The following is a 12,889-nucleotide window of genomic DNA, read 5'->3' on the forward strand; positions in this document are numbered from 1 at the left end:
TCACTCCCTAGCACAAAGAGTGACCTTACTGGAGCAGTGTCTTTGTTCCTGCCTTGTGAATCGCCTTCCACTGCCTGATCAGTGTTTTTTTGCTGCAACCTGCTTCCATTGAGTTCTGGGGGTCTCCTGCCATCATGGGACCTGCAGTGGTCTTCACCTCAAGGTACCTCGGTGGACCAGCTGCAAGTTATCAGGAACCGTCTCTTTTGGACATGGAAACACCACCTAACCGGACCCAATCCTGATCTGAAAACTAGCACTGAGCCTATGGCCCCTGAACTCCACCCTGCAATGTAACCAATGATTGAAGCAAGAGGACCCAGCGAATATAGAAACCCAAGAGGATGTTTCTGGTGGCATCAGAGTAAAGGGGGGGAGCTTGCATACCCATTCCCAACTGCCCCTCCTGCCATTGTGATGGGGAGTGAAGTCCTCACCCTACCTCGCTTGGTTGCGATCTGTGGATCCCCCCTGGGCTTTGCCTAGATTGATGGTTGGGAGAGGACCCCTAATCTTGTGAAAGTATTATCATTTCTTCACCAGTGGAACGTTTTACCTACCTGTTGGCTTTACCAATTCTTGTTTCTTCTGTCTACAGTGATCCAACTCCCTGCAACAGGTCCTTACCTGTGGCTCTTAATGGCACTAGGCCTAGATAATTTAACAGGGTAGGGATTTTTTAAGTGATGGGTGGGCCCTTTTTTGTTAGATCACCAACTATGAATGTATATGTTTATAGTTTTGATATAGTGATAGTACTTAACTATGATTTGCTTTGTTCTGTGTGTACCCTTACACCACCCCTATATCACCTGAAGCCTAAGCCTTACTGCTTAGTTGCAATACTTAAATTGAGTTTGTCCGAACCGAAGTGCCTTTTTCCTGTTGATCAATATTTGGTGGCCCCTTGGGCCCCTCCGCCAGGGCTTGTTCAGAAAATCCATCTTAACATTCACACTTGCTTGCATCCACAGGTGCAGACCGCCCCCCCCCCCCCCCCCACAAGAATCTCAGCCCCAAGGTAAAGGGCAGACAAGGCTATTTAAGCCCAGTGTTTCAGTAAGACAGTGTAGGCATTTTTGGAGTATGAGCCCACATCTAGAGTTTGGAGGAGGTTGGAGAACGTACAAGAGATAAGTCATCTGGAAGAGGTTGGTTTGAGACCGGAGGATATTGGATTAAGGTAGCTGGATAAGGTTGGGGTGAGGTTGGGAGAGAATATCAGGGGGAACTGCAAGAGGCTAGCAAGGTATAGATGGCAAGGGCAGGAAGGTATAAAGCCCTGCTTGGCCGAAAGCAGATAGGTGTGGGACACTGACTGGAAGGGGTCAAACCTATAGTGTAATGAGGAAAAAGCATCCAGCATAGCGGTAATGAATAGAAAGTACCAATGTAGGAGTCGGAAGGTAGGGATGATTGTAGGGGTCAGCAGCCTAGAACAGGGAGCTGATGGGTCCCCTCTTGAAGCTTACCTCTATGAAAAGCCAAGAGGAAGGAAAGCCCTGTGGTGAAGTGAAAGGACCAACAGAAAGGACACCCAAGAAGACCACAGAAGTAAGGTATGGGGAAACCCCAGAAGGCAGGAACTGGGCGCCAAGGATAAGTGAATCCGAGAAGACAGAAGTGTGTGGCAATCCCTTAAACCGAGACTGGGAATCTAAGCAGGAGAAGATCCTGAGAAGCACAAAGAAAAGTGTGTGGTAAATCCTTACACCTTAGTTGATACCATATGAAGATGCCTGAGAAAAAGGGGAATTAAGGGTGCAGGGACCCCTTTAGGCATGGACTTGTGTTGCACTGTGGGTTGACACAGAGGAACCTATTGCACGAGAATACTTGCACATTTTCTTGGTTTGCATTTATAGTTTCCTGTTTGTTGTTTTGGCCACCATATAATATTCCCAAAATAAAATACACAAGTTTAACTTAATTTCCTTCTTGGCCTGTTCATTGATCCCCATCATCGATGTGACATTGTGCAGAACAAAACGTAAAATATAAGGTTCTTCACAAAGTGGTGCCTCATGACAGGTGGTAAGGCAAATGTGTCCAAGTGGGGCTTTTCTGTTTGCCTCTAGTAAAAATATCCAGACCCCAGAGAGTTATAGACCTGGATGAAGTAAGAGGTTTGCTCTTATAGGTGGCTTAGAACCAACCATAAAGCACTGCATTTCAAAGAATACTTTTACAATAGCCCATGTTTATACTGTAATGTGTCTTGAAAGACCCAAAGAGAGCTCTGTGTTTTGACCACAGTCATGTAATCTTGTGTCAGCTACTCTAAATAGATGGACATAAAACAGCATCTCTAAAGTTTTATAGCCAGTTCCAGGCTTTCAAAAAAATGCAGGCAGAGTTAGGCCCAGATGTGAATTTGACCTGCATTACAGAGAATAATAATATATACTAATTTCTGGCACATCATATGCTGCATATATCATTCGATAAAAGTGTACAGAGTAATATCCTCTAACTTCTCAGTGATTATTAGCCCCCTTTGTAGTCTTGGGAACCGTATCATTTACTACTGCAGTGCTCTGCAGCATTGACACGTGTCTGTAAAGTGGTGAACTGTGCCCCCACCGCTGGTATCGGAGCAGGATGCATTGAGGAAAGGACCAGAGCAAGAATGAAGGGGTGGGCAGAGTAGGAGCAAGCAATTTAGAAAGTGACTGTAATTTTCCATATTTCATTTACTTATATTGTAGATATTATTAACACTTTTGCTCAGTAGAAATTTGCAACCAGTATTTCTTTCATGTTCTTTTTGTATTTATTGGAAGCAAGGTGCAATGTAGAGATACCTATAATGCCCAAATGTGATAATGATAGGACTGCACAAGGTGACAGCAAGCAGCCCTCTCCTTGCCATCCTTGCCGCTCAACTTAGTGGTTGAAGACACTTAGCCTTTTGTATAAGGCCCTTAATACTTTTCTTTTCCCAAGTGAAATCTTAAGTTCTCGATTGTCCCCCTTCCTTTGTCTCACCACTAACCCCAGACATCTGGTTTAGCAGTAATTAACCTTGGTCTGTGTGGCACTCCACAAATCTCCCATATAAATAGGAGTAGCCATTCTTCCATTGATTAATGTGCCAATCATGAGGTACCTTGAGCTTCGTGTGCAGACAGGCTTCTCGGCGCAGGGTGGATTCTTTTAAATAAATATTGACATTTAATTAACATTTTCCACAACTAAATTTGTGTAAGCAGTCATTTAAATTAAAAACTTGGCATTCTAATGAATCGACCCCCTTGCACCTTGCCCTCTTCTGTTGGAGCATGTTGCAAAATGTGGTTTCTTTTATACATTATAAACATGTTTAATGTTCTACAGTTGACTATGGCATGTTGTTAAACTCTGATGCTAACGTCCACTGCAGGTCATGTGGTGATCCCATCAGTTGTTTCATTCGGCATAAAACAAGAGGAAGATGTCTACTCCGTTGACCATCAAATTTGCGAGAGGATTCAGAGCACCGGGAGTGCAGCAAGTGAGTACCTAGTATTTATAGACTTTCAATTGAATGGATGAGATGCCTGCACTGTCATCTCTCTACCCTGTACAATAAAAAAGGCATCCGCTACCAACAAGGTCAAATCATCTAAACCTTTTCAGGCAGCCAGAGGTAGACTTGTTTTTTGAGTTTCTGTTTTCGAAAAAAAAAAAAGTGGATTTTACCCCAAAAAAGGTTTGCGGGGGAAGCAACTAAGAAAAATGTAAAAAATAAAATAAAAAAAATTGACCCTATTTGTTTTAGGTCCTTTTGATTCAACCCTTTTGTCATTCGATCCCTTACATTCGAATCCTTGACCTATAACCACTGAGAGTGATACGTGATGCCATTTTAAATGTGTTGGTCCGCATTGGAGGGCCTGAAACATACCAAAGACCCTAGACATGTGGAAGATATGCATACGGAGCAAAGAAGTACTCATATGCAGGCAGGGATTCATATTTTGAAAAAGTGTTGGATCACACAGTACTTTTATGAAACTGTTATGTAGAATGAATGTTGTCCTGTCCTGCTGGACATCTCTGAATGCTAATGGAATGTTGGTGCATGAAGTAACAAGGGGATCCTCTCCTTAATGTCCCCGGGACCAGCAGTGACTTGCCGTGGGTGGAACCTGGCATCCTGATTCACTGCCCTGGCAGCTTCCACAATCTGGCAGGCAACCTTCTCACAGCACATCAAAATAGGCCATACAGCTGCACCACATTGTTATTTAAGAACTTGGTTCTTGGTGGCTGCTGATATATATCTATTGGGTATTGAGTATTGGGGGCAAATCTTTACAGTTTATCTCTACCTCCTTCAACCCATAAACCAGTCTTACCCACCAAATGTCTTAAGAATAATTTATTTCTCAGGGAACTATGGTTGGGCTCTTTAAGGACCGCCTATCTTTCCCTTATTTCTAGAGGAAGTTCCCTACATATGTAACGGATAGGTAGGTGCTCGTCTGTCATCTGGATGCACCAAAAAAAGAAAGGTCCTTGGTCCGAATCTAATTCTACCTGACCCTACCACTAAGATACGTAACTTAAACGGGTCCAGGAGAGTGGCTTGATTTTCCTGGTGTGCCAGTATTTTCTGACAGTCTCTCAGTATCAATATTGCTATTCCTTGGGCTGCTTGTCTAGCAGGATCTTCTGTAATAGTCTCTCTTTATCCCTTGGATTAACTCTCTTAGCTCTTCTACAAAGTCTTTGGTTTTGTACTCTCTTTAGTGATGTATCTGTGACAATTTCCCTTATAATACTTTCTCACCTTCTTGGTGGAGGTTTTAGACCTCTCATAACCAATTGATCCAGGCTTTCTCAGCTTTGCTGTGGTTTCTTCCCACTTGGCATTTCCCCACTCCTGGGTTATCTTTGTAACTATCTTGTTTACTTGATAGTCTTGACTGTCTTTCTTTAGTACAAGATTTCATGCCACAATTTCACCCCTTTCCATCTTGGTGCTCATATGATAATTTCCCTCCTTTATCAGTTATTTGTTCGGGTCTTCAAAGACGTCCCACACAGGGTTATTCAATCTCCTCTTTATCAGCTTTACACAGTTCCAACTGTACAGGTTTTTTTTATTTTTATTTGATTTAGTTGAAATTAAACAACTTTTCAAATACAAAACAATATACAGACATTTAGTTCATACATAATAAAAACAGTTAATATTTTCTAAAAAGAGGAAGAATGTAGGGATAAGAAAGAAAAAAGGAGGAAGAAAAATGTTTGTGATACAATGGAACAAAACTAGCATTATAAGGCAAATAGGAAGAAACATTAATAACTTCATTATTCTTTCACTAGAATTTGATTTCCACTGTTAAGATACAATCTAAAAACTGTTATAGCTTTCATAAGTGCTAGTCTAGTTGTTGAGAATAAAACCCGCCAAATTTCATCATCACTTTTATCACTGTACATGCAAACCAGGTTCTTAAAGTATACCATTCTCTGTGGAAGTAATTTTGGACATCTTATTATTAGATCTTGCAACGTTTCTTTAACCGTAGTTATTTGACAAAAACGACAGTCGTTCAGGTTTGGTGGAATTTTCTTTCGACGTGTTAAGATTTCTCGTGTAGGCCACAGATTTAGCCTAAACATTAAAAACTTTTGCCTCAAGATTTTAGAAGGGCATTTTAGCAGGTACAAAGTCATAACCCGCAGATTTTTGTGACCAAACCAGTTAGTGTCAAAATCTTTGTAAGTCATGCAGATGGATTCATTTTGGATCCAGTCCCACTGATACAATTTCACTTTAGCGCGAGAGGGATTCTCTAATAATAGAGTCAGAGTTATGTCGGCTTTAGCATTGGTTTCTAAAACATTTTCATGCCATTTCTTTGGGAAATTATTCTTAGAAGTTATAAGGTAATGGGCTGTTGTGCCTAGAATGTTGTTATCCTCAAGGCCCAGTAGACATTTACGAAAGAAATTACACATACGCCAGCTTAAGCGAGCTGTCATTGACACTAAACCCAATTCATAGTGAATTATCGGCAGTGGAGTGGAATTGGGTAAATGCAAGATTGTTTTCCAGAAACGGCCTTCAAGAGTATTCCATACTTTTGTCTGAATGTTTAATTTTTATTTCTGCTCCGTATAGCAGTATAGGGATGACTTTCAGCTCGTAAAATAATACCACATGTTTGCAGGTGAACTTAGCATATTTATAATTCAGAATCTTGGCTTGAGATATTAGATTATTCATCTTGATGTTAAGGGTATCATGGTACAGCATGTGTGAAGGGTTATTATAAACAATAGCTCCTAAATATTTATACTCATTAACAACCTTGAGCAGAACATCTTGGAGATACCATACATGATTAGACTGTCTACGTCTTTTAGAATTTTTACAAGCAAGAACCTGTGTTTTTTCCAAATTGATGGTCAAATTATTTGATTTAACAAAGTCGGTTAATGCATTTAATAGATTCTGCAAGACAATTGGAGTGTGAGACATTACTATTAGGTCATCAGCGTATAGCATCCACGGTATACGCTGGGACCCTAATTTAGGAGAGTCTGATGTGATTTGAAGAAAGAATAAGCCCATGTCAAGGATGAGAAGATTAAACAGTATAGAAGCCAAGATACATCCTTGTTTTAGGCCACGTAAAGTTCTAAAAGCCGCTGACAATAGGCTTTCAAATGTAAGCCTAATTCTCATAGTGGTGTTGTGTGTAGTAGTCTGATCAAGGTTAATAAAGATGATGGGCATCCATGAGCTTCTAGTTTGGTATATAATAGGTTTCTGTCAACTGAATCAAAAGCCATTCGGAAGTCTATGAAAGCCAAATATAACAGCCGTTTTCTTGTGGTACTTTGGTCTTGTATCATGCTTAAGGCAATCATGTTGGGCACCGTGCCAAGCCCACTCACAAACACTGATTGTAGAGGATCTCTCTTCCCTTCATGTAATGACCATTTATTTCATTCCTTTAGTATGATGCGTCCAAAGATTTTACTAGGAGCATCAAGAAGTGATATTGGTTGGTAGCTGGCTGGGTTTGCACGATCACCTTTCTTATAAATTGGTATGGTGATTGAACCAGTCCAGGAATTTGGGATGAGCTGAGTGAGTAATATATTATCAAACATGATTTTAAGGATGTCGGCCCAAATATCTGGATATTGTTTCAAAGTTGCATTAGATAAACCATCAGGGCCAGGGGCCCTGGAATGGCTGCTTTTATTTATGTATTATAAAATGTCATCACAATCATAATTGAGCTCGAGGGGCCTCTCCTCTGTTTGAGTTCTCTGAAATAAGACAGAGACTGGAAGACTGTATATTTTTTTATAATAGTCAATGTAGTCTTGTTCTTTGATTATATTCGCTTAAACTGCCACCTGTGTTCCAGAAGTTGCTTGGTTTATCAGCGCCCAAATTTGAGATGCATTTTTACTGGATAAATTCCTAAGCATTTGGTTCCCATCCTCTTGGTATAACTTGGGTTTTGTACCTTTTATCCAATTTTTATAGTTTGTGTTAATCCTTGTTAGGACTTTGACTTGCTCCTCTATGGATAAACTCATGGCTTTGCGTTTGAGGTATCTCACATATGTTTTCATACGTTGAACTTCATGATTGTGAACATGCAAATGAGGTGTTTGTTTAGTTTCCATCTGGATGGATTTAGATTGAAACTGTTGCATTAGTTCTGGATAAATCAAACTAGATGTGTGTTCTTCTTGTCTCACTCATACAACTTCTGAGGCATAACATATCTTGAATGCATTCAATGATGGTTCTGACCATCAAAGTCTGTTCCTGGCAGTGTTAACCACTATTTGCCCTGGATGAATTTCACAAGGGGATGTGTTCTCCATGTTCCTGTGGATCCACGCCAAGCTTAACTTGTTGTGGTCGCTTAAGTCAGAGTGTATTACATTAAAGGAGGTTAATTGGGAAAATAGTATCACATCCACATATACAAAATCAATAACAGCCGAACTGGTTCCTTTGTGCCAGGTGGCAACGGGAGGAATATCTGACGACCAGGCACCATTGAGCATAAACAAGTTTATGGATTTGGTTAGATTGTTCCATTTTAATAGTCTACAGCGTTCTAGGAAGCGCTTTGGATCTAGACAATGTAGATTCAGTAATGTTTTTCTTGAGCAATCAAATCCAGAGTTTCGGTTATGGATTCTAGGAACCTGTCGTCGTCTATTCCTTCCGGATTCCAATACACATTTATAACAGCATAGGTTGTTTGATTTCTCGATAGTTTGACCATTTGAATGAAGGAATTTGGAGAGAACCAGTCTGTCAAGGCAATTCGAGTGCTCTGTTTGATAGCTATTTGGAGCCCTGAAGTGGGACGACCTAGTTTGGCTTTTTTCGCTGGAACAGATAAGATGTCGTAATTGTTCCAGATAGGAGAGGAAAGTAACCAGGTTTCTTGCAATAAGATGATATCGTAATTTATCAACGTAGAATCCCGATTATTAATCAGATGTTTGAAACCCCTAGAGCTCCAACTAACTAGGGACCAATTTAGTGAATCTGTATCATTTAGCTCATTTTGGTTCTTGAGTGTACTGCAATTGCAGTGAGTGGTTAATGTAGATTGGGATTTGAATTTATCATTTGTTACAGAAGGCACTTGAGGAGACTCTTTAGGTGTTTGGATTGCAGAGCAATTAAGGGATGATGATATTTCAAAACCCAATTCCAAAAGTTGGGATTTGACTATCCATAAGGTATTGAGGACAACTTTAGAGTTTATCCATAAAATGACAGCCGTTCTATTTAATGGATTTATAAATTCGACCAGCTCCAAGTCAACAGTACTAATATCGTCCAGTGCCGGGAGTTCACTGAAGATTTGGAAAACAGAAGCTCTATTCAAACTGTATTGGGTACATGGAGCTGGACACCATTTTAGGACAAGAGAGTGAATAGCTGGTCTTTTGGTGGTTTGTTTCGGTTTATTTTGATGATTTATATTCATTGCCGAAGGCGACTTTAATTGATTTTTTGGGATGCGCATTTCCTCTATCAGCTGTGAGACGGTTGTTTTAATGAGCAATTTTAAGTCTGATTCTATTATCACTTTGCTTTTTGGATGTTCAGAGTTTAATTTAGTAAGATCATTATTGGTTAATTGCTCGCACGCTGGTACATGCACTGTTGAACTCTGTGCGTCAGGTCGCAAGTTTCAATTGGTTTTAGGAAGAGATAAAAGCTCTTTAGCTCTTTGGGCATCGGGTACTTTATTTGAAATGCGACAATCCTTGTCATGTGGGGTGAAAATTGGGTCTTTTTGCACAAGGTGATTACTCACATAAGCATGGACTGCTTGACGAATTTCGCTTTGGCGAGACATGCAAATGTCAGTTTCCGCCCTTGAGGAATTGAGATCGGGAGAAGATGTTTTTGTTCAATTCCGATGTTACCGGTAAAGCAGCAACTAGATCAACTAATGGTTGGTAGTACTGGGTCAATCTTTTAGACTCATTTGGCTGTAGATAGTTCTTTAAAGAAGCTTGTAGCTCATATTTTTCTGTAATAACTTTGCAAGCAGTCGATGTTGCAGATTTAGATTGAGACAAGTTCTTTATAAAAGGTTTAGCTTGAGAAGATGATTTTTTTTTGATGTTTTTAACATTCTCCGATTTCTTTTTTGATTTTGATAATGAGTCTTTTTTGTTTGGCTTGTTTGTCATATCTTTTGTTTTTTCACAAGGGCCTAAGAACACTGCGTAATTTGTATTTGCATTTTCTTTCGTGTTCGTTCGAATCTTAGTTAAATCATATTCCAAGGTTTTTGGTTTTGGTTTAGGGACATCTTCTGTTTGCTCTACAATTATAGCAGGTATCAAAGGTACAGCATGAAATTCTGATCCTATATGATTTGGATCTAGAGTTTCTTGTGGCAGCAGAGATGTCACATTGTTTAGTGGTATTATTTGTGCAGATAACTTGGGATTATTTAGTGCTTGTGTTTGGGAGAGTGAGTGCGAATGTTGCCAGTTCAACATTTTTTCAAGTTGGTCGGCTTGAGAGGCAAGCCTTGTATCAAGTGTTTCAAAAGTTTCACTAAAGATTGTATTGCAAGATTTATCGCTGTTAGAGCTATTTCTGTGAGGCCATTCGAAGAGTGTAGTTTTACCTCTTCAGTAATTGAAGAGACAGACGATTTGTCTAAGGAGGGAAGAAGAGGAGCAGAGGGTTTCATTCTGCATGGAGTGGGAGCAGCAAAGGCTAATTCCTTCAGACTGCGAAATGCACAAATTAATAAATAAGTCAGGTGATCCAGATAGATTTCTGGCAAGGTATGAGATGAAAATTCAGTGGCATTGGGATCTAGATCAATAATAGCTGGATCATCAGACATACACACACCTGATTTGCAGATGGGAATAACTCCAGCTCCAGTCAATACACTACAAAGAAGGGCACTATCAGACAAAGAGATATTTTCTTTAGCAAAGACAACAGAGGTGGAGGCATTTGCAGGAAAATGTACATTTAAGTTATCTCCAGTAGCATCTTGAGCTGTAGCCATTTCATGTTTTCTCTTCACACAAGATGGGAGTTTTGCTGAATCAGTCAAAGAAGGAACAGTAGATTCTGTTGGTAAACGGCAGACATTTTTCACTTGTGCACTTTCATGCGCAATATTTTCTTGGCAAAAGGAGCGAATATCTGCGGAATTTGGATCATTTTTCCTGCGGGCGCCTTTTAGTTGCACGTTACCAATCAACGGGGAGGAGGAGGAACAAACCCGTTTCAAGGGCCGCTCTGGAGAAACAAAAGCTGCCCCATTTATGTTCCTTTGAATTTCAGTTTGTGAAGGCATTCCTGTTATCAACGAAGAAACTGTTTGTTTCATTTTAATGAAAGGGAGTCAAAATAACAGTAGAGGGGGTGGGGTGGGCAGAAAAAAGGAGAGGAAAAATGTTTTACCAGGCAAGTACCGGGAAGCACCGTCCTGGAATGCTAAAGCAACAGCACAACAAGCGCGGCAAAGCGGCCAAGCGGTACTTCCAGGTACTTGCTTCGGTGCGCGTGGGTCAAGTGCTTTATAGTCCTGCCATCAGAGGGTTAAAGCAAAGCCTGTAAAGAATAAAGGCTTTAGAGATGGGTTTATATATATATTGTAATAAGCAATATATGTCCCTGGTAGCAGTTGTCACCTTGTGGATGCAGTAGTCCAAAGTGCTGGATGCAGGAAAAAGAACACAACGAAAGCACGGTCAGCAGAGTATCGCGGCTAAACCAATATACAGGTTTATATTAAGTAACTTGTCACAAGTACTGGGATGAGGTTCTCTTCTTGTACTAGTCTGCCCCAGTGGGTTCCCTCTTCTCCCATTCTCACTGTTACCTCCCCGTATGTCGGGGAACGTTGCAGGCCATTTGCTCGGGTGATGCTTGTCGATACTGCCTTTCCCATTCCTTGGTTTCGCCATGCTACCGTTCTCTGCTTCCCTTCTGCCGTATACAGAGATTGACAGTGGGAAGCTGTTCGCGTTCGCAGTTGCGTTCTCATTCTGAGTTTTCATTGGTCTCCCGTTTGCAGCTTCCCTTCTGCCATAAATGGGGGTTAAAGTTAGGAAGCTGTTCGTTCTGCCAGTTGCCTTCTCGGATAGTCTCAGCGTGTTTCGTCAGGCATCCTGCCCAACACGATATGGATGTGGTCTCGCCACCCACATGACACGGGACTCTGCTTTCCTGTTTCACAATAGCTACTTCGTGGTTGAGTACACCGGGCCTCCAGCATCTTACTCTGGCTTTCAGCAGCTCTGTCAAAGTTGTAGGCTCTGTGTGTCATGTCAGGTCTGCCTCTCCAAGGCGTGCTCACGCCAGGGGGCGTCCCCAGCATAGGATAGTCTCTGATTCTCCATGCTCCTCCAGTCATTTTAAAGAGACATTCTCCTTTCGTTCTCTGGCAGGTTATTTCCAGCATTACCCTCCACCACATCTGTAGATGTTACATTAGTCTTTGTAGTAGATAGACCCATGTATGCTACTATTCTGTGTGGCTTAGGGAGTTTCTCCCAGTGAGGTCCCACTTGCCCAGACCCCTTAGGAGGGTCTTGCAGAGCAGGCGTACCTCCATAGCCTCAAAGGGGGAGGCTCCTCTTGGGGAGAAGGGACAAATACCTTTGATTCGTCACAGAACCTTATTTATGGACTGTCACCCCTAGCAGTCGCAATGCAATAGTTCACCAGTGAAAGGCACAGAGAATGATATGTATGGCACAAAGATGGTGAGCAGTTTAAGTATGTGTTCCTATACATTGAGTGTTGTTGGTCGCAGGAATTCCATTGTGGTGGTGATAAGGGAAGAAAGAAGGGACTGCCTGAAAAGCTCATACAATTGAGCCACATTGTTTTTGATGTGTAGACTATAATAAAAAGGAGGGACTTTGGTTAGGACATATTCAGATAAAGTAGGCTGTAGGAGAGGTTATACTCTCCTAGCTGATGATTGAGAAAGTGAAACTAATGCAATTGAATAGCAGGTATACGTGTGTTAAATAATTATTGATTTAGAATCTAGAGCTGCCAGTGTGTAAGCCAATAATCTGTGATCTTTTAATTCCTGTAACAAATGTGACCTTCCACCATGGTAGTGGTGGTGGACATTAAGTGGGTGCGACTCTGGGTTAAAATGATCTCTCCAGGGTCATGTCCCCAGGGTCCACATGTATTTTTCTTAAATATGTGGAGAACAAATAAGTGTGTATTATGTTTTTACAGGACCATTTTCAAAGTTTTTAGGTGCTCAAAATTATCATGAAGGGTATTACCCCAGGCAGGGGAGGTTAATGGGCCACTGGCCCTGCTGCCCTGATAAATACAGGAACCTGTCAGCCTTTGACTCGCCAATAGCACACAGGAACTGATGTGAGCCAG

The 12,889-nt window shown here is 41.1% G+C and overlaps 1 protein-coding gene across 4 annotated transcripts in view; it reads left to right on the plus strand.

Moving 5' to 3' along the window:
- LOC138510525 (zinc finger protein 813-like) overlaps positions 1–12,889 on the plus strand; it is a 304,868-nt gene that overhangs the window by 218,345 nt on the left and 73,634 nt on the right. For all 4 annotated transcript variants that reach the window (XM_069626241.1, XM_069626242.1, XM_069626243.1 and 1 more), the window contains one exon: positions 3,383–3,493. In XM_069626241.1, coding sequence (XP_069482342.1) covers positions 3,383–3,493 — 111 coding nt within the window. The remainder of the gene's footprint in view (positions 1–3,382; positions 3,494–12,889) is intronic.

This window comes from Ambystoma mexicanum, chromosome 6p (assembly GCF_040938575.1).
Source record: "Ambystoma mexicanum isolate Mex_15411 chromosome 6p, UKY_AmexF1_1, whole genome shotgun sequence".
Classification (NCBI taxonomy): domain Eukaryota; kingdom Metazoa; phylum Chordata; class Amphibia; order Caudata; family Ambystomatidae; genus Ambystoma; species Ambystoma mexicanum.